At 47.7% G+C, this 20,952-nt stretch overlaps 1 protein-coding gene across 1 annotated transcript in view; it reads right to left on the bottom strand.

Moving 5' to 3' along the window:
• Window positions 1–15,998, bottom strand: part of comp (cartilage oligomeric matrix protein) — a 48,642-nt gene extending 32,644 nt beyond the window's left edge. Inside the window, exons 1-5 of the mRNA XM_063032188.1 lie at window positions 15,955–15,998; window positions 5,864–6,065; window positions 4,641–4,723; window positions 1,312–1,363; window positions 54–226 (exon numbers count right to left, since the gene is read on the bottom strand). Coding sequence (XP_062888258.1) covers window positions 54–226; window positions 1,312–1,363; window positions 4,641–4,723; window positions 5,864–5,939 — 384 coding nt within the window. The 5' untranslated portion in view covers window positions 5,940–6,065; window positions 15,955–15,998. The remainder of the gene's footprint in view (window positions 1–53; window positions 227–1,311; window positions 1,364–4,640; window positions 4,724–5,863; window positions 6,066–15,954) is intronic.
• Between the last annotated feature and the right edge of the window lie 4,954 nt (window positions 15,999–20,952).

Here is a 20,952-nt window from a genome sequence, read left to right as displayed (position 1 = left end):
CCTCCTGCTCTCGGCAGCACCCCTGCCCATTGTGCAGGCACCCTTGCACTCACCTCGTCCACGTCAGTGCAATGTGTCCCATTGCCCGTGAAGCCAGAAGGACAGGTCCCACAGAGAAATCCATTCACGGTCTCAGAACACGGCACCCCAGGGAAGCAGGGATTAGGAACACATTTTCCAAATGGGTAAACAGTAATCGGCGACTGCTTCCCCTCCTGTCGAATACCTGGAGGTGGGAGTGACATAAGGAGCCCATCAACAAAGGGCCAACCATCAAAGGCCCCAGAGTATTTGCCCAGAATCACATCTGAAGAGTGGGCACGAGGATCCAGAGTAGAGGGAGGGACCCAGCACAAGGGCTAGAACCTGAGGAGAAAGGCATTCCCACACTTCAGCCATGCTTTCACACCCCAGAGTGTCCCAAAACTCTGAAAGACCAATGTGAGCCTTAAACAGTGTTGTTACCATTCTGAGATAAATGATGATTAATAGATGCAGAGCAATTTCCTATAAACAGGGAGTGCAATACGGAACAACACTCACACAAGGTGCTGCAGGAACCCAGCAGGTCAGGCAGCATCTATGGAGAGAAATTAACGTCCAGTTTGAAAGGTGGCACAGCCCAATGCAGAAACATCCTCAGTGCCATCTTTCTAACAGCATACAGTTAGCTCACCCGTGCCCATCCCACAGTGAGACACTCCTCGGTAATGCGCATCCCACAGGGAGACACTCTCTTAGTACTGACTGTCCCACAGTGAGACACTCCTCAGTAACGACCATCCCACAGGGAGACACTCCCTCAGTACTGACTGTTCCACAGTGAGACACTCCCTTGGTAATGCCCATCCCACAGGGAGACACTCCTTAGTACTGACTGTCCCACAGAGAGACACTCCCCAGTAATGCCCATCCCACAGGGAGACACTCCTTAGTACTGACTGTCCCACAGAGAGACACTCCCCAGTAATGCCCATCCCACAGGGAGACACTCCCTCGGTACTGACTGTCCCACAGTGAGACACTCCCTTGGTAATGCCCATCCCACAGGGAGACACTCCTTAGTACTGACTGTCCCACAGAGAGACACTCCCCAGTAATGCCCATCCCACAGGGAGACACTCCTTAGTACTGACTGTCCCACAGAGAGACACTCCCCAGTAATGCCCATCCCACAGGGAGACATTCCCTCAGTACTGACTGTCTCACAGTGAGACACTCCCTTGGTAACGCTCCCTCAGACTACCTGTCCCACAGTGACTCCCTGGGGGATTTACAATGTTCCTACTGATCCTCAGTCAGTTTACTCACCACAGAGATCACATTCAGCCAAGGTGTTCTTCAGAAAGATTATCTGTTTTACCTGTGAGATAGTACAGTAATATCAGTGAAATGGAAGAAAAAGGATTTTGTACCTGTAAATTGAGGGTTCTCTGTACAACGAGTATGCAGTATACTCTTTGGAGTGTATTCTGTACCTCATATCTCATCTGCTTGGGGATTTTGGTGACCTTAATGGCTGAGCCCCAGTATTTTATGCTTGTTATTTTAAATAACTTTAATAAATTCCACTCAGCATCGAAAGTGCACTCCATCCCCAGTGATGCCAACTAGGGATCCAGCAGTCCAGAGCAATCTTCTCCAGGAGCAACAAGAGATGGACAAAACCTCTGAAGAGGGGCAGGCAGTCATGGTGGAGAGCCCTGCTAAAGCCCCAGCGCCCGGACCCCAGAATGACCACCTCGTTACACCCAGGAGTAACAGCGAGGTTCAACATCCAGTCCAGAAATAGCAGACCACCCCACCCTCCGTAGTCGCCCCACCCTCTGCAGTCACCCCACCCTCTGCAGTCACCCCACCCTCACCCTCTGTAGACCACCTCATCCTCCACAGTCACCTCACCCTCTGCAGTCACCCCACCCTCCACAGTCACCCGACCCTCTGCAGTCACCCCACCCTCCATAGACCATCCTCACCCTCTGTAGACCACCCCACCCTCCGCAGTCACCCCACCCTCTGCAGTCACCCCACCCTCACCCTCTGTAGACCACCCCACCCTCTGCAGCCCACCCTCACCCTCTGTAGACCACCTCACCCTCCACAGTCACCTCACCCTCCACAGTCACCTCACCCTCCGCAGTCACCCCACCCTCCGCAGTCACCTCACCCTCTGCAGTCACCCCACCCTCCACAGTCACCCCACCCTCCGTAGACCATCCTCACCCTCTGTAGACCACCCCACCCTCCGCAGTCACCTCACCCTCCGCAGTCACCCCACCCTCCACAGTCACCCCACCCTCCGCAGCCCATCCTCACCCTCCACAGAAACCCCACCCTCCGCAGCCCATCCTCACCCTCTGCAGTCACCCCACCCTCCACAGTCACCCCACCCTCCGCAGCCCATCCTCACCCTCCGCAGTCACCTCACTCTCCACAGTCACCTCACCCTCCGCAGTCACCCCACCCTCCACAGTCACCCCACCCTCCGTAGACCATCCTCACCCTCCACAGTCACCCCACCCTCTGCAGCCCATCCTCACCCTCCACAGTCACCCCACCCTCCGCAGCCCATCCTCACCCTCCACAGTCACCCCACCCTCCGCAGCCCATCCTCACCCTCCGCAGTCACCTCACCCTCCGCAGCCCCCCTCACTCCCAGCTGCCCGAGGACCAGGAGGGTGTGGCTGAAGTGTAGCTAGAACCTCCAGAGCAGCCCCCCCCCGATCAAATCAGCTGAAAAACCCCCACATCGAAACCAAAAACAAAATGCTGAAAATGCTGTCCTCAGCACGCCAGGCCACGCCTGTGAGGTAAGAACGAGAGCGAAAATTTCCTGCCAAAGACAACGGGGATTCTTCTCTTCCCGCAGATGCGGCCTGACCTGCTGAGTATTCCAGAATTCTCTTCCTCTCATAAATGTTAAAGCATGGATTGCACCCTCAAGCAATCCATAAACTCATACTTATAACACATGCTCATCAAGGCACTTGAGTCTGTGAACCAGCTTAAAAATAAATTGCAAGTGACAGCTCTGTTCAACACTCTGAAACTCTGGTCCCATGTAAAAGGGGCGGGAGCTCACTGGGGATCAGCCTCTCGGGCAGATGGCAGAACGGACGGTGCGTCTGGGCGTCTAACGACCGCAAGAAGATGGAGGAGGGTGTAAGAGCAACCTGCCCGGGGACTCCCCTGTGCAGTGTGGAACAGCACAGCAGGCATTTCCAAGAGAGGGCTCAAGTTGTGAGGAGCAGGTTCCAAGGGAAGGGTTCAGGAGGGCTAATTCCTGGTGAGTAACAATCTGCTCGGTTGATATTCCATCACGCATGTTTGAGACCCTTGCTACCCTGAGTAATGGGGCTCTGAAAGCTTTGACTACGAGCTTGGGTATCCAGCAACTCTGTCCTCTGGGTCAGCCCCGCATCAGATCGCCTTGGCATACCGAGGATCCTCTTCACAGTGTAGGAGCGCCCTTTCTAATAGTGACTGCATCCCTGACTCTGAAAAGATCCCAGTAACAGACCAGCAATCCCCCCTCGGAGAGGCGCACCCAGCATTCACTAACGACATCTTCATGTCATTTTGAAGGCAGTGTTCTTCTCTCTCCTGTAGGGAATCAACCCATCACTTACTTACCAGAGGTCCAGAACGTTTCTCCTATTTGATCCTCAGAAGAGTGGAGCAGAAAAGTCCTACCGAACTCATCTATCCTTCATAAGTCAGTGGGTTCCTCAACCATGAGCAACAGGTCATTGGCCTAAGTCAAGACGATGACCTCCAAGTATGTTCCATTTAGAGCCGAATCCAGCACCATCCTCATCTGATACCAAAAAGTTGCTTCTAAGCGGAAATTATTCAGTTGTCCAGACATGAGGACGTTTCTACCTTCTTATGGGTAGAGTGTACTCTACTCAAGGACTATTAATTCTAGCCAGACACCCAGTGTACAGAAATCAGTTCTGGGCTCAAAGGTCTGGCCTGTAAAACACCCACAGAGTCCTACAGAGGAATTTATGTTACCCTATCAGACACTTTCAGCCCTCTGAAAATGGCGCACCAGGTTCCAGATGTGATGGGTTTCAGTGGAGAAAGATCAGCATTTCCAAAATTCAAGGTATAAAGCCTTCTTCACCCAGCTGACCCGGGAGAGGCAATTGAGAGGGGAGGGGTGCTTCCTTACGCAAAGTATAGAACCCTCCCTGTTGAGTCTGGCGGCCCCGTCCCAACAATGTAACGCGCCTTGCTTCCCCCAGCTGTCTTCCTATCCAGAGTTTGTACTGTGCACCGCAGCGATCGTGGAAAATTCTTCCTTTGGGAAGCAATCTCCCTTTCTCCTTCACAGCAGTGTGTTGGAGCACGGGCTTCCAATACTCTCCATGGGTACGGCCCATGGATTGCAATCACGTTTCTCCCATCTCCTGGTTGCCGCTTTACATCTGCGGGTGAATACATTCTTAAAAAGTATGATTGACTCTGTTAGCTAGTCTCAACATTATTTCCCAACAATAATCGCAAGGCTTAAAAAAGACCCATGTTAGTGATCGGTGGGGGGGGGGGGGGTCATGGAAATCGTTAGAGTCATGAAAGGGTTAAAGGGTACACAGGAACACTGCAGTACTGGGGGTACAGAATGGGTTCTTTACCTGTTGTTTAAGGAGATCTTTAATCTCAGCCAGCTCCCGGTTTGTTAGCGTCATCTGAGAAAGCACCTGCTGATTGAAATTGCCTAAAGACAGGGAATAAGGACAAATGCAGCATTGATTCTACCACCAATACCAACGACTAATGCTAAACCAGCCCCGTCACAATATAATTGGCTTGAAGTGTGCATAAGGCTACTACAGCGCCGGTGACCCGCGTTCAATTTCCACCGTTGTCTGTAAGGAGTTTTTGTACGATCTTCCCGTGACTGTGTGAGTTTCCACTGGTTTCTCCGGTTTGTTCCCACATTCTTAAGAGCTACAGGTTCGTCGGTTAATTGGACACATGGGTGTAAATGGGTGGCGCGGGGGCTGTGGGCTGGAAGATCCTGTTACCGCGCTGTACCTTTGAATTAATCTCTCCCCCCACCTCTTTGCTTTACAGGTTGCATCGTTACAGATATTAATTCTACTCCCTACATTGTCACACATTCTCCAGCATCGTTTGTTATGATTGTATTTTTACTGTTAATAATCTAATCCTCTCGGAGTTCACGGTCACGCCGAAATTTACTAACAGGGATGTTTCCGCTCCGGGAACCAGTACATCCATACTTGTTCATCAGCAACTTTTATGTGTGTTGCTGGTACATTGATACTTCGTTTCTTTTTAACAGGATACCTGACCGTGAGCCACGCGTTCTGCCCGGTGCCGGAACAGGGAGAAGCAGACGAAGTGAGGGCCGGGTCTGAGTGGCGAAGAATCCGGGAGTGAGAACCAAGGGCGAGGGAGGGACACGTCCAGCGGCGAAAGAGCTGGGACTGAAGAAGGGATGGATCAGGATCGGGGAGTGAGTATGCTGGAAGCAGCAAAGGAGAGCCAGGAGGGGCGCCTGAAATCGGAGAGACGGACCTACAGCTAAGGACGTTCTTGGTTTTGCGGATGCGGGTCATTATTTGATCGACCGAATCTGCTGGAGGTTAGTGGACCTCGTCTTCACATCGAGGAAAACAAAGTGTAAGAGCAAGTATTTCGGAAGAGTTATTCTCTCCAGAAAACGTATCATCTGATGAAATAAAAAGTTTTGCGGGATTCTGCGTAACGTGAGAACAGAGTGGCCGAGGATTCGGTGGACTCCGACGTTTGCCCCCTGATATTCGGGCTAAGGACAGATTCGATGCTCTATAGCGAGCCGAAGGAGGAAAACGAACAAGGAGTGTCTTACCTTCGTTCCGCTGACAGGAGCTGATCCCAAAGCAGAGCTGCAAACTGACAATCAGCAGGAACGCACTGGGACTCATGTTGCTTCTGAGGATCGTTGGGTTAAGCTCTCGCACCTTGCCCCGGGTCAATCAAAGAAGCACTCGCTCGTGCTCCAAACCTTTGCTGCGAGTGTTTGCTGGTCCTTACTCCCGGCGTTATAAATGCTGCTGGAATGACATCATGTGTTGGCATACCGGCCAGAATACCTGTCTCAAAAGAAAAACGAAGTCTGCTGGGACAATGACCCCCCGCCCCCCACCCCCTTTTCATTTTCTGACCCATCTCCTCCATTAAAGACTCACTCTGCTCGGAATGCGCCCGCAAACGTTAATGCGTTCCATTTCTTACATTCTCTGAAACATTAAATAGCTCCTACTGTTTTCCGTTCGCTTTAAATAAGTCTGCAGTTCAACGCCTTGGGTCTCTCCTTATCTTTGTCTCCATTCTACCTGCTATGTCTCACCTCTCTGTATCTGACGCTTCCCACAGCCTTTACCGTCCGTCCTTTTCACAGGATTAACGCTGTCAACACGGCACCTTCAATCTGTACCCATCAATAGTTTAAGGCCAACTCCGCGGTTCACTCTTTCTACTTCTGCGTGTCACTGAGTTGTTGAGAACCGGACTAGTCGGTCAGTTCCTAGGTGTCAGCAGGAGCTTCGCGATACAAATTGCCCGCCGGGCAAATTAAGACTTGAGGGATGGCGACGTCCCAGGTAAAGCCAGCAGTTATTGTTCACCCATAACTGCCCATGAGACGATAGTCTTCAACTGCTCACTGAGTGAAGTTATTCCCACAGTTGTGTTTGATCGGGATTGGTATTTGGACCTAGTAATGATGCGTGAACAATACACTCTGTGACCACTTCATTAGGGGTGGAAATATGTCCCTACCGAAAGAGGCGTAAGTCGCTTCTACCCTCCTCTAGCCTTCAGGTCACCCTCGGGCAAGGTGAGGAGGTGCTTGGCTCCCCCCCACCCCACACACACACACCCCTCCCCCATCTGGGTCACGTGAAGCCACGGGAGCAAGAGGTGGATGGCCGTATGAGTAGTTGGTGCATATATATCACAAGTACCACTGACACCAGGCGGGCAAAATCTGAAGAGTATTGATAATGGTTGGGGTCACCCATCTTGTAAAGACCCTGCCCAGAAGAAGGCGATGGCAAATCACTTCTGTAGAAAAATTTGCCAAGAACGATCATGGCCATGGATAGAATCATGATTGCACCCGTCAACAGGACAGCTGATTGTATGTTGGTGGGTTTCTGCTGCTGTGGCCCATCTACTCCAATGTTCGACCTGCTGTGCGTTCAGAGATACTCTTCTGCACACCACTGTTGTAACGTGTGGTTATCTGAGTTACTGTCACCTTCCTGTCAGCTTGAACCAGTCTGACCATTCTCCTCCCACCTCTCTCATTAACAAAAAATTTTCGCCCACAGAACTGGCGCTCACTGGGTGTTACTTTTTGTTGTTTTTTGCATCATTCTCTGTAAACTCTAGAGACGGCAGTGTATGAAAATCCCAGGAGGTCAGCAGTTTCCGAGATACTCACACCACCCCGTCTGGCACCAACAATCATTCCATGGTCAAAGCCATTTAGATCACATTTCTTCCCCCATTCTGATGTTTGGTCTGAACAACAACTGAACCACTTGACCATGTCTGCGTGCTTTTATGCATTGAGTTGCCACCACATGATTGGCTGATTAATATTTGCATTAATGAGCGGGTGTACATGCTCTGCTAATAAACTGGCCACTGAGTGTATTTCCAAGTTCCGATGGCTGGGGAGGAGAAACTAGGAGATGTTCACGTGCATCTGCTCCACCTGCCCTTCCAGGTGTGGATGTCATGAATTTGCAAGATGCTGTCGGAGGAACTTCATCTGGTTGCTGTGGTGCAGGTTATGGATGGTTCATATTGCAGGCACCATGCATTACTGGGGAGGGGGAGTTACTGCTGGGTGGGCTCCACTTTATGCTGGATAGTGCTCAATATCTTGAATCTTGTTAGAGCTGCAACCCAAGCAAGTGAAGATTATGTCGTCACTCTTCTGGCCTATGCCCTGCAGACAGGAAGAGTTTGGGAATCAAAGATGAGGCAGTCACTGTAGGATGTCCAGCCTCTGACCTGTTTCAGTGGGCATGGCTTTGAAAAGATCATTTCCCCAGAACGTGGGTGGAACAGACTCAGTAGCACTAAAGCCATTGAATAGCAAGGGGAAGTGAGCAAGAGCCCGACTGAAGTTGGTTATTACCTGGCACTAGTGTGAATTTTACTTGCCACTCATTCACACCAGATCTTTCCTCAGGGAGACACTGACTGTTTCATCATCTGAGGGGTTGAAGATTGAAGTGAAGAGCCAGTAGAAGCAGTAGGAGACCAGAGACCATTGAGGGCAAAGCAAATGAAGAGGAAGGTTTCAGAACAATGATGGCGTGTTGAGGCACTTGACAAACCAACATAGATTAGTGAGTGAAACATAGCAGTGGACTGAGGTGACCTGGGAGGGGAGGGAGGGGATGGAGGGTAGTAGGAGTGGGACTATAGGTGACATAAAAAGGGATTGTGGGAGAGGAGAAGATCAGGGGGAACGTTGAAGGTGAGGATAATGAATAGGGGAAGGCAAAGGAGGTGAGCAGTCCTGCTTAGTGTTGGTACTACAGGAGGAAGCGAGGGGGAGTGATGTGCGGTGGTCATCATGTTAAATGGATGCATTTGCAGTAGGTATATTGATGAGGCTGGGGGTCTGCGGGCTATTTCCTTCAGGACTTGAGCAAACCAGTGAATGATGGTTCTACCAAACCACTCTTGCTGATGGATGCTGAGATCCTCCATTAGAGTACATTCTGTTTCCTTTACTGCTCAGTGTTGCTTCCAAGTTCAATACCATTTACTGATTCATCAGCAGGGGCAGGGCAGGAGGTGGCAATCATTAGGAGGTTACTTTGCCCACATTTAACGTGTGACTCTGAACCACATGGGATCCTGAATCAATATTGCCAGCTCCCAACCTCACTCCTTCCTTTGTTTTCTGCCACCTCTGGTGGGTCTAACCCACTGGTATGTGTAGATCATGTCAAGGCCTACACCATATAGGAAGCCACAGCACTGAAGATAAAGTCAACAATAGTGAAGGGATTAAATTCAGGAAAGGAGGAAGGTGAAGAACTAGAGGAAAATTGATATTTTGGCAGCAGGAATTTACAAAGGAGGGAATCCCATACCTTGGGAGCCAGTCTAAGTCAACAGGCACATGAGGAAAGCTTTGAATAATATCAGTTTTATGAAGCATAGAACAGTCCAGATATTTGGAGAGGAAAAGATTCAAGAAATGACAGTACCTTGCAAGGTCTGGATTGATTTCTGAGTCAAATTCAAAACAGTCAAGGTCACAGGTGTTGGTTAGATAACACTCAACCATGAGGTTTCGATTGGAGATGAGTGCGGAGCTGTGGTGAAAACACAAGACACAAGCCATAAACAGAGGAAATGGAGCACAGAGATAAGATCAGATGGTTAGATTCCAGCTCAGTGAAGAAGGCAACTGTTTGCAGGAGAGATGCACAATGCCAATCCTAGCTGGAATGCAAGTCAGCGTAGATGAAGGTTCAACTTATAGAAGAGCAGGCAAGAGGGCATACGGTCAAGAAACTGAAAGTGGTGGTAAGATGGGATAGAATGTTGGTAGACGATGAAAGGAGGGAAGTAAGAGTAGGAGATTTAACAGGTCTATTAGTACTGGGTGGGGTGAGCAGAAAAGGTATAGGGGAGCCCTGGATAGATGGAGTCTACCTGGACGGCTTAAGGATATAAAAACTTAAGAAACATCAGCAGGAGTTGATCATACAGCTTCTCCAGGCTGCTCTAAATTGAATACGATCATGGGCATCGGATCTTGGCCTCAGCACCACTTTCTTGCCTGTTCCCCATAACCCTTGGTCCCTCAATAGTCCAAAACTTTGCCTTTGGACACATTAATAAGTCAGCCCCTGCAATTCACTGAGATAGAGAATTCCTCAGAGATAAAAACAAAATCAGACCATAAGAAATAGGAGCAGAATTTAGGCCATTCAGCCCATGAGTCTGCTCTGCCATTCTATCATGGCTGGTTTATATCCCTCTCAACCCTGTCTTCTCCCCGTAACCTTTGATGCCCTGAGTAATCAAGAAACTATCAACCTCCACCTTAAGTATACCCAATGACTTGGCCTGCACAGCCGTATGCGGCAGTGGATTCCACAGATTCACCATCTTCTGGCTAAGGAGGTTATTCCTCATCTAAATAATTATCCCTCCATTCTGAGGTTTGTCCTCTGGTCCTAGACTCCCCCACTATAGGAAACATCCTCTCCACATCCAGCTATCTAGGCCTTTCAATATTTGACAGGTTTCAATGAGATTCCCGCTCATTTTTCTGCACTCCAGTGAGTACAGGCCTGGAGCCATCAAACACTCCTAATATGTTAACCTTTTTATTCCTGGAATCATTCTTGTGAACCTCCTCTGGACCCCCGCCAATACCAGCACATCTTCTCTTAGATAAGGGACCCAAAACTGCTCACAATATTCCAAGTGTGGACCAACCAATGCCTTATAAAGCCTCAGCATTACATCCTTGCTTTTGTATTCTAGTCCTCTTGAAATGAATGCTAACATTGTATTTGCCTTCCTTGCTACCTACTCAACCTGCAAGTTAACCTTTAGGGAATCCTGCACAAGGACTCCCAAGTCCATTTGCCCTCTCATTTCTGAATTTTCTCCCCGTTTAGAAAATAGTTCACACCTTTATTCCTTCTACCAAAGTGCATGACCGTGCACTGCACTACACTGTTTTCCATCGGCCATGACTTTGCCCATTCCCCAAATCTGTCTAAGTCCTTCTGCAGACTCCCTGCTACCTGAACATTACCTGCCCCTCTACCTATCTTCACATCGTCTGCAAACTTGGCCTTAAAACCATCAATTCCTTCATCCAAATCATTGACATATAACGTGAAAAGAAGTGGTCCCAACACTGACCCCTTCAGCGTACCACTAGTCACCGGCAGCCAACCTGAAAAAGCTGCCTTTATTCCCACTTGTTGCCTCCTGCCAGTCAGCCAATCTTCTATCCGTGTAGTCCTGACGAAGGGTCTCGGCCTGAAACGTCGACTGCACCTCTTCCTATAGATGCTGCTTGGCCTGCTGCGTTCACCAGCAACTTTGATGTGTGTTGCTTGAATTTCCAGCATCTGCAGAATTCCTGTTGTTTGCTTCTATCCGTGCCGGTATCTTTCCAGTAATAAATACCGTGGGATCTTGTTAAGCAGCACATTGTGTGGCATGTTGTTAAAGGCCTTCTGAAAACCCAAATCAACAACATCCACTGACTCTTCTTTGTCTATTCTGCCTAATATTTCTTCAATGAATTCCAACAAATTTGTCAAGGAAAACTTCCCCTTAAGGAAGCTAAGCTGAGCTTGGCCTGTTTTATTATGTGGCTCCACATGCCCCAAAGCCTCATCCATAATAATAGACTTTAACGTCTTCCCAACCACTGAAGTCAGGCTAACTGGCCTATAATTTCCTTTCCTCTGCCTCCCTCCCTTCTCAAAGAGTGGAGTGACATTTGCAATTTTCTCATCTTCCAGAACCATTCCAGAATCTAGCGATCCTTGAAAGATCATTACTAATGCCCCCACAAACTCTTCAGCTACCCCTTTTAGAACTGTGGGGTGCAGTCCATCTGGTCCAGGTGACTATCTACCTTCACACTTCTCAGCCTCCCAAGCACCTTCTCCTTAGTAATAGCAAAGAACCTCACCTGCCCCCTGATGCTCATGCATTTCAGGCACTCTGTTAGTGTCCTCTACAATGTAGACTGATGCAAAACATCTATTAAGTTTGTCTGGCATTTCTTTGTCCTCTATTACTACCTCTCCAGCATCATTTTCCAGCAGTCCAATATCCACTCTCATCTCTCCCTTATTTTTGATGGATCGGAAAAACTTTTTGTAGCCTCGTTTATATTTTTGGCTAGCTTACCATAAACCCATAAGACTATAAAACATAGGAGCAGAAATAGGCCATTTGGCCCATCTAGTCTGGTCCATCATTTAATCATGGTTGATCCTTTTTTCCTGTCCTCAACCCCATTCCCTGGCCTTCTTCCCATAATGTTTGATGCCAAGTCTATTTCCACCTTAAATACACCCAATGGCCTGGCCTCCACAGCTGCCTGTGGTAACAAATTCCATAAATTCACCACTCTCTGGCTAAAGAAATTTTTCTGCATCACTATTTTAAATGGATGCCCTCTATCCTGAGGCTGTACCCTCTTGCCCTGGACTCGCCCACCTTGGGAAACATCCCTTCTACATCTACTCTTTCTAGGCCTTTCAACATTCAAAAGGTTTCAATGAGATCCCCCTCATCCTTAATAATTTCAGCGAGTACAGACCCAGAGCCATCAAAAGTTCCTCGTATAATAGCCCTTTCATTCCCAGAATCATCCTTGTGAACCTCCTCTGTGCCCGCTCCAAAGGTAGAACATCTTTGCTTCGATGACGAGCCCAGAACTGTTCACGATACTTAAGGTGAGGCTTCACCCGTGCCATATAAAACCTCAGCATCACATCCCCGCTCATGTATTCAAGATCTCTTGAAATGAATGTTAGCATTGCATTTGCCTTCCTCACCACCAACTCGACCTGCAAGTTAACCTTTAGGGTGTTCTGCACAAGGACTCCCAAGGCCCTTTGCATCACTGATTTTTGGATTTTCTTCCCATTTAGAAAATAGTCCACACATTTATTTCTTCTACCACAGTGCATGACCATGCATTTTCCAACATTGTATTTCATTTGCTACCTTCTTGCCCATTCTCCTAATCTGTCTAAGTCCTTCTGCATCCTACCTGTTTCCTCAACATTACCTGCCCCTCCACCAATCTTCATATTATCTGCAAACTTGGCAACAAAGCCATCTATTCCATCATCTAAATCATTGATATACAGCATAAAAAGAAGTAGTCCCAACACTGATCCCTGCAGAATGCCACTAGTCATTGGCAGCCAAGCAAACAAGGATACTTTTATTCCCACTCGCTCCCTTCTACCAGTCAGCCAATGCTCTAACCATGTTAGTAACTTTCTTGTAATACCATGGGCTCTTAAGCAGCCTCATGTGTGCCACCTTGTCAAAGGCCTTCTGAAAATCCAAATATACAACATCCACTACATCTCCTTTATCTGTCCTACGTGTAATCTCCTCAAAGAATTCCAACAGGTTTGTCAGGCAGGATTTTCCCTTAAGGAAACCATGCTGGCTTTGTCCTATCTTGTCCTGTGTCACCAAGTACTTCGTAACCTTATCCTTAATAATTGACTCCAACATCTTCCCAATCACTGAGGTCAGGCTAATTGGTCTATAATTTCCTTTCTGCTGCCTCCCTCCTTTCTTAAAGACTGGAGTGACATTTGCAATTTTCCAGGACTCTGGTACAATGCAAAAGTCCAATAATTTTTGAAAGATCACTACTAACACCTCCACAATCTCTAACTTCATATTTTACCTTCCTTATTGTTTTTGTCATTGCCTTCTGTTGGTTTTTAAAAGCTTCCCAATCCCCTAACTTCCCACTAATTTTTGCTATATTATTTGTCCTTTCTTTTGCATTTTTGCTGTCTTTGACTTCCCTTGTCAGCCACAAGTTCCTTATCCTTCCCTTAGAATACTTCTTCATCTTGCGATGTATCCATCCTGCACTTTCTGAATTGCTCCCAGAAACTCCAGCCATTGCTGCTCTGCCATCACCCCTGCTGGTGTTCCCTTCCAATCAACTTTGACCAGTTCCTCTCTCATGCCTCTGCAATTCCCTTTACTCCACTGTAATACTGATACATCTGATTTTAGCTTCTCCTTCTCAAACTGCAGGGTGAATTCCATCATATTATGATCGCTGACTCCAGTACCTGAAGCTCCCTAATCAAATCTGGTTCATTACATAACACCCAATCCAGAAATGGCTTTCCCCTGGTGAGCTTAACTGCAAGCTGCTCTAAAAAAAAACCATCTTGTAGGCATTCTACAAATTCCCTCTCTTCGGATCCAGCAACAACTGAATTTTCCCAATCTATCTGCATATTGAAATCCCCCATGATTATCACAACATTGGCCCTTTGAATGCTTCTTCTATCTTCTGTTGTAATTTGTAGCCCACATCTTGGCTACTGTTTGGAGGCCTATATATAACTCCCATCAGGGTCTTTTTACCTTCGCAGTTTCTTAACTCTGCCTATAAGGATTCTCCATTTTCTGATCCCATGTGTCACCTCTTTCTAAGGATTTGATTTCTTTTTTTTACCAGCAGAGCCACCGCACCCCCTCTGCCTAACTATCTATCCTTTCAATAGAATGTGTATCTTTGGATGTTAAAATCCCAAATGTGATCTTTCAGCCGTGACACAGCGATGCCCACAACATTGTACCTGTCAATTTCTAGCTGTGCTACAAGATCAACTACCTTATTCTGTATACTGTGTGCATTCAAATATAACTCCTTCAGTCCTGTATTTATAACTCTTTTCAATTTTGGTCCCGTTACACTTTAAATCATCCCACTGACTGCAATTTTACCCACCATCTGCCTGTCCTTCCTCACAGTCTTACTACACAATGCATCTACCTCTACACCAAATTCCCCATCCTCAGCTCTATCACCCTGGTTCCCATTCCCCTGCCGAACTAATTTAAACCATTCCCAACAGCTCCAGCAAAGCTGTCCACAAGGATATTTTCTGTACAGGTCATACCTTCCCCAGACTAGATCCCAATGATCCAGAAATCTGAAACCCTGCCCCCACACCAATCCTTCAGCCACACATTCATCGGCCAAATCATCCTATTCTTCTTTCCTTCACTTGTTATGTGACACAGGCAGCAATCCAGAGATTATTACCCTGGAGCTCCTGCTATTTCAGCTTTCTACCAAACTCCCTCTATTCTTTCTTCAGGACCTCCCCCATTTTCCTACCTGTGACGTTGGCACAAATATGTATCATGACATCTGGCTGTTCACTCTCCCCTTTAGAATACTGTAGAGCTGATCCGAGCATCCCTGCCCCGGCACCTGGGAGCAACGTACCATCTAGGTATCTCTTCATGTCCACAGACTCTGCTGTCTGCTCCTCTATTTATAGAACCCTCTTTCACTGCTCCACTCCTCTTCTCCCCCTTCCCTTCAGAGCCACGGAGCCAGATTCAGTGCTTGAGATTATGTCACTGTGGCTTCCCCAGCCCCCCATCAGTATCCAATGCGGTATACCTATTATTGAGGGGTATGGCTGCTTGGGTACTTTGCACTGGCTGCCTATTCACTTCCCCTCTCCTGACAGTCACCAGGTACCTGTCTCCTGCAACTTAGGGCTCACTACCTCCCTGCAGCTCCTAGCTATCACCGTCTCATTTTCCGGTTTGAGCTGAAGGTCTTCCAGCTGCAGCTCCAACTTCTTTGCACGGTCTCTAAGAGCTGCAGCTCAGTGCACTTCATGCAGGTGTAGTTATCAAGGAGACTGGAGGTCTTCAAAGTTCCCACATCTCACCCAACGGACATATCACTAACTCTGGACCCATCCTCGGCTCTCTAGCTATGTAATAACAGAAAAAGAAACTTACCAGAAACTTCAACACGAGGAAATCTGCAGATGCTGGAATTTCGAGCAACACACATCAAAGTTGCTGGTGAACGCAGCAGGCCAGGCAGCATCTCTAGGAAGAGGTACAGTCAACGTTTCGGGCCGAGACCCTTCGTCAGGACTAATTGAAAGAAGAGCTAGTAAGAGATTTGAAAGTTGGACGGGGAGGGGGAGATCCAAAATGATAGGAGAAGACAGGAGGGGGAGGGATGGAGCCAAGAGCTGGACAGGTGATTGGCAAAAGGGATATGAGAGGATCATGGGATGGGAGGCTTAGGGAGAAAGAAAGGGGGAGGGGGAAGCCCAGAGGATGGGTAAGGAGTATAGTGAGAGGGACAGAGGGAGAAAAAACTCACCAGAAACTTACTTAGAACCTCTGCCTGTGCTTGTCCAAGCCTGTTCTCACCTTCACTTGTTTTGATCGGCTGCTACCGAGTGCCTAATAGATTGTTATGATTGTGACCTGCCAAGTTTTTAAACTGCGCACTCCCTTACCTCGGGTTTTGACTGCAGCCCACCGAAAATGTCCTTCTTCCTCCCCTCAGTCTTAAATGGACAATCCCATTATTCTAAAATCAGGTCCCTGCATTCTAGATTCTTTTACAAGGGGCGTTTTTCAGAGGACTTCTTGGAATCATATATTTCATCATGAGAGATGGCAAGATTCCACTCTAAACCATCAAACCCAATGAGGTAGCAGTAGTTGTGTGTCCCTGTGATATAAAGGAGATGTGTTGAAGGTACAGTGGACAGAAGAGGTAAAATGAACCAGGTGCTAAAGGTAGAAGGAAGACCTGAGGTTCGGTTACAGCGGGAATGGGAAGTGCGGAACACAAAAAGGAGCAAAAGGGTGTGCTAATGTGAGCTGGAGGGGAAGATTGATACGCAAAGATGGAGGGGAGTGGAGAGGAATGGAGAGTACTATCTGTAGCACTTTGATCAGAGGGTGAAGATGGTGAAAGGATCTGAGAAGTGAAGGTAAATCTAGTGCTTCTAGTGCATCTGCAAAACCTTTCGGAAACCTAGTCTGCTCTGGTCGGTGCCAGAGATTCCTAAGCGTTTAGCTGGGAGTTTGGCTGCTACTGCCCAGTGCCTCTTGGCCACCGTCTCAATCAGTTAATGAAGTTTCCAGACATTTGAGGAATTTTCTGGAAGAAGTTTGCAGCAAATGCTAAAGGACCCAGAATGGCCACGTCGTGTGGGCTTTATGTCTGTGACGTGCCCAGGGGGCGGCTAATTCCCAGTGCAGGAAGAGCCAGAAATTCCGCATCCGTTCTGCCAGTGGCAGGGCCATGATGAAAACAGTAGGCAGTCAATTCCGTGAAATAAACACACCACTCTGAGCAACCAAAGGCCAGTTCAGTTAACCCCATAAGGTGCTAGAAGCCAGGGTCGGACTGAAGGCTTGGGGGTGGGGGGAGGACAAGGTTTTTGTCCAGGGTCAGGGAGAGGTTTTGTTGTCTGTTAGGGAGGGGACTGAGTATCAGGGAGGAACATAAGATCATTAGACTGTGGGCATTCAGAAGAAATATAAAGCATTAGGAAGGGAGCAGGGATCAGAGACAGTTCCAAGGTGAGGGAAGGATCAGAAGAGAGTGTGTGGGTAGGGGGATCTGGGGAGTCAGTGGATTTCAGGAGGGATCTGAGAGCGGACTGCGCCCCATCAGGGAGCGGGAGCACCAGAAGAAGTGAGGATCTCACTTAGGTCTGCGGCTGAAGATTAAAAATGGCAGCGCTTCGCGGCAGTTTTCCAAGTTGGACCGCACCCAATCAGTTAATGGGATTCGTTAGAAAGGGTGAGTAGAAATAAGACGGGGAAGTGGAGCAGTCACGGTGTGAGTGGGCCAGTGCTAGAGTGGCTTTGGCTCAGCGGGTGAGATCAGGCTTGGTCAAGGTAAGTATCCGCTAAGTTTCTTCTTCTTTATTCTTCATTCCTCATCTGTTAGGGCACAGTTAGAGTAGCGAGAATGGCTCCAGGGGCTGTGTCGGGTTCTGTGTGTGGGATGTGGGAATCCTGGGAGACCTGCAGCCTCCCGGATAACCACATCTGCACCAGGAGCACCGAGCTGCGGCTCCTCAGAGAACATGTTGCAGAACCGGAGCTGCAGCTCGATGACCTTCGGCTCATGCGGGAGACTGAGGAGGTGGTAGATGGAGCTATGGCGAGAGAGTCACCCCGAACTTGCAGGGGGCAGGATACTGGGTGACTGTCAGGAAAAGGAAGGGAAATGGGAGTTCTCCTGTGGCCACTCCCCTCAGTAATAAGCATAGCAGTTTGGATACTGCTGAGGGGGATCACCTACTGGGGGAGCTGCAGTGATCGGATCTCAGGCACTGAGTCTGGAGCTGTGCTTCAGAACAGCAGAGAGGTGCAGAGGACTGCAGTAGTGATAGGAGATTCCATAGTTAGAGGAATAGAAAAGAGATCCTGCGGATGGAAAGAGACACCCGGATGTTATGTTGCCTTCCAAGCGCCGGGGTCCGGGATGTCTCGGATCAGGCCCACAGCATTCTAAATGGAGAGGGTGAGCAGCCAGAGGTCTTGGTAAGTATTGGCACCAATGATGTAGGCAGGAAAGGTGAGACGGTCCTGAAGAGAGATGTTAGGGAGCTAGGTAGAAACTGAAAAGCAGGATCTCCAGGGTAGTAATCTCTGGATTGCTGCCTGTGTCCTGGACCAGTGAGAGTAAGAATAGGATGATTTGCAGATGAATGCGTGGCTGAGGAACAGGTACAGAGGGCAGGGGTTCAGATTTCAGGATCATTGGGATGTCTTCTGGGAAAGGAATGAGCTGTACAAAAGAGACGGGTTACTCCTGAACCTGAGGGGGACCAATATCCTTGTGGGCAGATTTGCTAGAGCTGCTTGGGAGGATTTAAACTAATCAGGCAGGGGGATGGAAACCAGAGTGACAGGGCTGAGTATGGGAGAGCTGATTTACAAACAGAGGCAGTATGTAGTGAGACTGCTAGCAAGGTCTGGCTGATGATAAGGCAAACTTGCAGTCAACGGGATGAGTTGCATTGTAAAAGGGAGACAAAATCAAAAGAGATGATCAATACAGAATTGAAGGTGTTATACTTGAATGTGCGCAGTATACGGAATAAGGTAGATAAACTTGTAGCACAGTTACAGATTGGGAGGTATGATGTTGTCAGCATCACTGAATCATGGCCGAAAGAAGATTATAGCTGGGAGCTTAACATCCAAGGACACACATCATACTGAACGGACAGGCAGGTAGGCAAAAGGGGTGGGGCAACCCTGTTGGGAAAAATGAAATCAAACCTTTAGAAAGAGGTGACATAGGATCAGAAGGTGTAGAATCATTGTGGGTAGAGCTAGAAAACGGCAAGGATAAAAGATCCTGATGGGAGTTATATACAGATCTCCAAACAGTGGTAAAGATATGGTCCACAAATTACAATGGGAGATAGAAAATGCATGCCAAAAGGGCAATGTTGTAATAGTCACTGGGGATTTCAATATGCAGGTAGATTGGGAAAATCACATTGGTGCTGGATTCCAAGAGGGGAGCTTTGTTGAATGCCTACAAGATGGCTTTTCACAGCAGCTCATGGTTAAACCGACCAGAGGATCAGCTATTCTGGATTGGGTGTTGTGCAATGAACCAGAATTGATTAGAGAGCTTGAGGTAAAGGAACCCTTAGGGGTAAGTGATCATAATATGATAGAATTCACCCTGCAATTTGAAAAGGAGAAGGTAAAGTCAGATGTATCGGTATTACAGTGGAATAAAGGGAATTACAGAGGCATGAGAGAGGAACTGGCCAAAATTGATTGGAAAGGGACCCACGCAAGGATGATGGCAGAGCAGCAATGACTGGAGTTTCTGGGTGCAATTCGGAAGGTGCATGATAGATGATCATGAAGAAGAAGTATTCTAAAGGCAGGATGACACAACCGTGGCTGAGAAGAGAAGTCAAAGCCAACATAAAAGCTAAAGAGAGGGTATTTGATAGAGCAAAAATTAGTGGGAAGTTATAGGATTGGGAAGCTTTTAAAAACCAACAGAAGGCAACTAAAATGTTCATAAGGAAGGAAACGATGGGATATGAAGCTAAGCTAGCCAATAATATTAAAGATGATACCAAAAGTTTCTTCAGATATATAAAGTGTAAAAGAGAGATGAGATATTAGATATTGGACCACTGGAGAATGAAGTTGGAAAGTTAGTAATGGTGGACAAGGAAATGGCAGAAAAACTGAATAATTATTTTGCATTGGTCTTTTCTGTGGAAGCCACGAGCAGTATGCCAGAAGTTCCAGAGTGTCAGGGGACAGAGGTGAGTGCAGTTGCTATTACTGGGGAGAAGGTGCTTGAAAACCTGAAAGGTCTGAAGGTGGATAAGTCACCTGAACCAGATGATCTACACCCCTCGTGTTCTGAAAGAGGTGGCTGAAGAGACTATAGAGGCATTAGTAATGATCTTTCAAGAATCAATGATTCTGGCATGGTTCATGAGGACTGGAAAATTGCAAGTGTCACTCGACATTTCAATAAAGAGAGGCAGAAGAAAGGAAATTAAAAGCCAGTTCGTTTGACCTCAGTGGTTGGGAAGATGTTCAAGTCAATTGTTAAGGATGAGATTTCAGGGTACTTGGAGGCACATGATTAAATAGGCCAAAGTCAGCATGGTTCTCTTAAGGGGAAATGTTGCCTGGCAAATCTGTTGGAACCCCTTGAAGAAACAACAAGCAGGATAGACAAAGGAGAATTGGTGGATGTTGTATTCTTTGATTTACAGAAGGCCTTTGATAAAGTGCCTTGCATGAGGCTACTTAACAAGTTAAGAGCCTATGGTATGACAGGAAAGATACTAGTATGGATAGTGGCTGATTGGCAGGAGGCAAAGAGTGGGAATAAAGACAGCCTTTTTCTGGTTGGCTGCTGGTGACTAGTGGTGTTCCGCAGGGGTCTGTGTTGGGACCACTACTTCTTATGTTATATGTTAATGATTTGGATAATGGAATTGATGGCTTTGTTGCCAAGTTTGCAGACAATATGAAGATACAGTAGGTGGAGGGGCAGGTAGGTTTGAGAACACAGAGAGGCCACAGAGGGACTTAGACAGACTAGGAGGATGGGTAAAGAAGTGGCAGATGGAATACAGTGCCAGGAAGTGTATGGTTACGCACTTTGGTAGAAGAAATACAAGCATAGACTATTTTCTAAATTGAGAGAACATTCAGAAGTCTGAGGTGCAGAGGGATGTGGAGTCCTCTGTGCAAGATTCCCTAAAGGTTAATCTGCAGGTTGAGTTGGTGGTGAGGAAGGCAAATGCAATGTTAGCATTCATATCGAGAAGACTAGAATATAAAAGCAAGGAAGTAATGTTGGGG

This window comes from Mobula hypostoma, chromosome 24 (genome assembly GCF_963921235.1).
Source record: "Mobula hypostoma chromosome 24, sMobHyp1.1, whole genome shotgun sequence".
Lineage (NCBI taxonomy): Eukaryota > Metazoa > Chordata > Chondrichthyes > Myliobatiformes > Myliobatidae > Mobula > Mobula hypostoma.
This window is presented reverse-complemented; position numbering and strand designations above follow the sequence as displayed.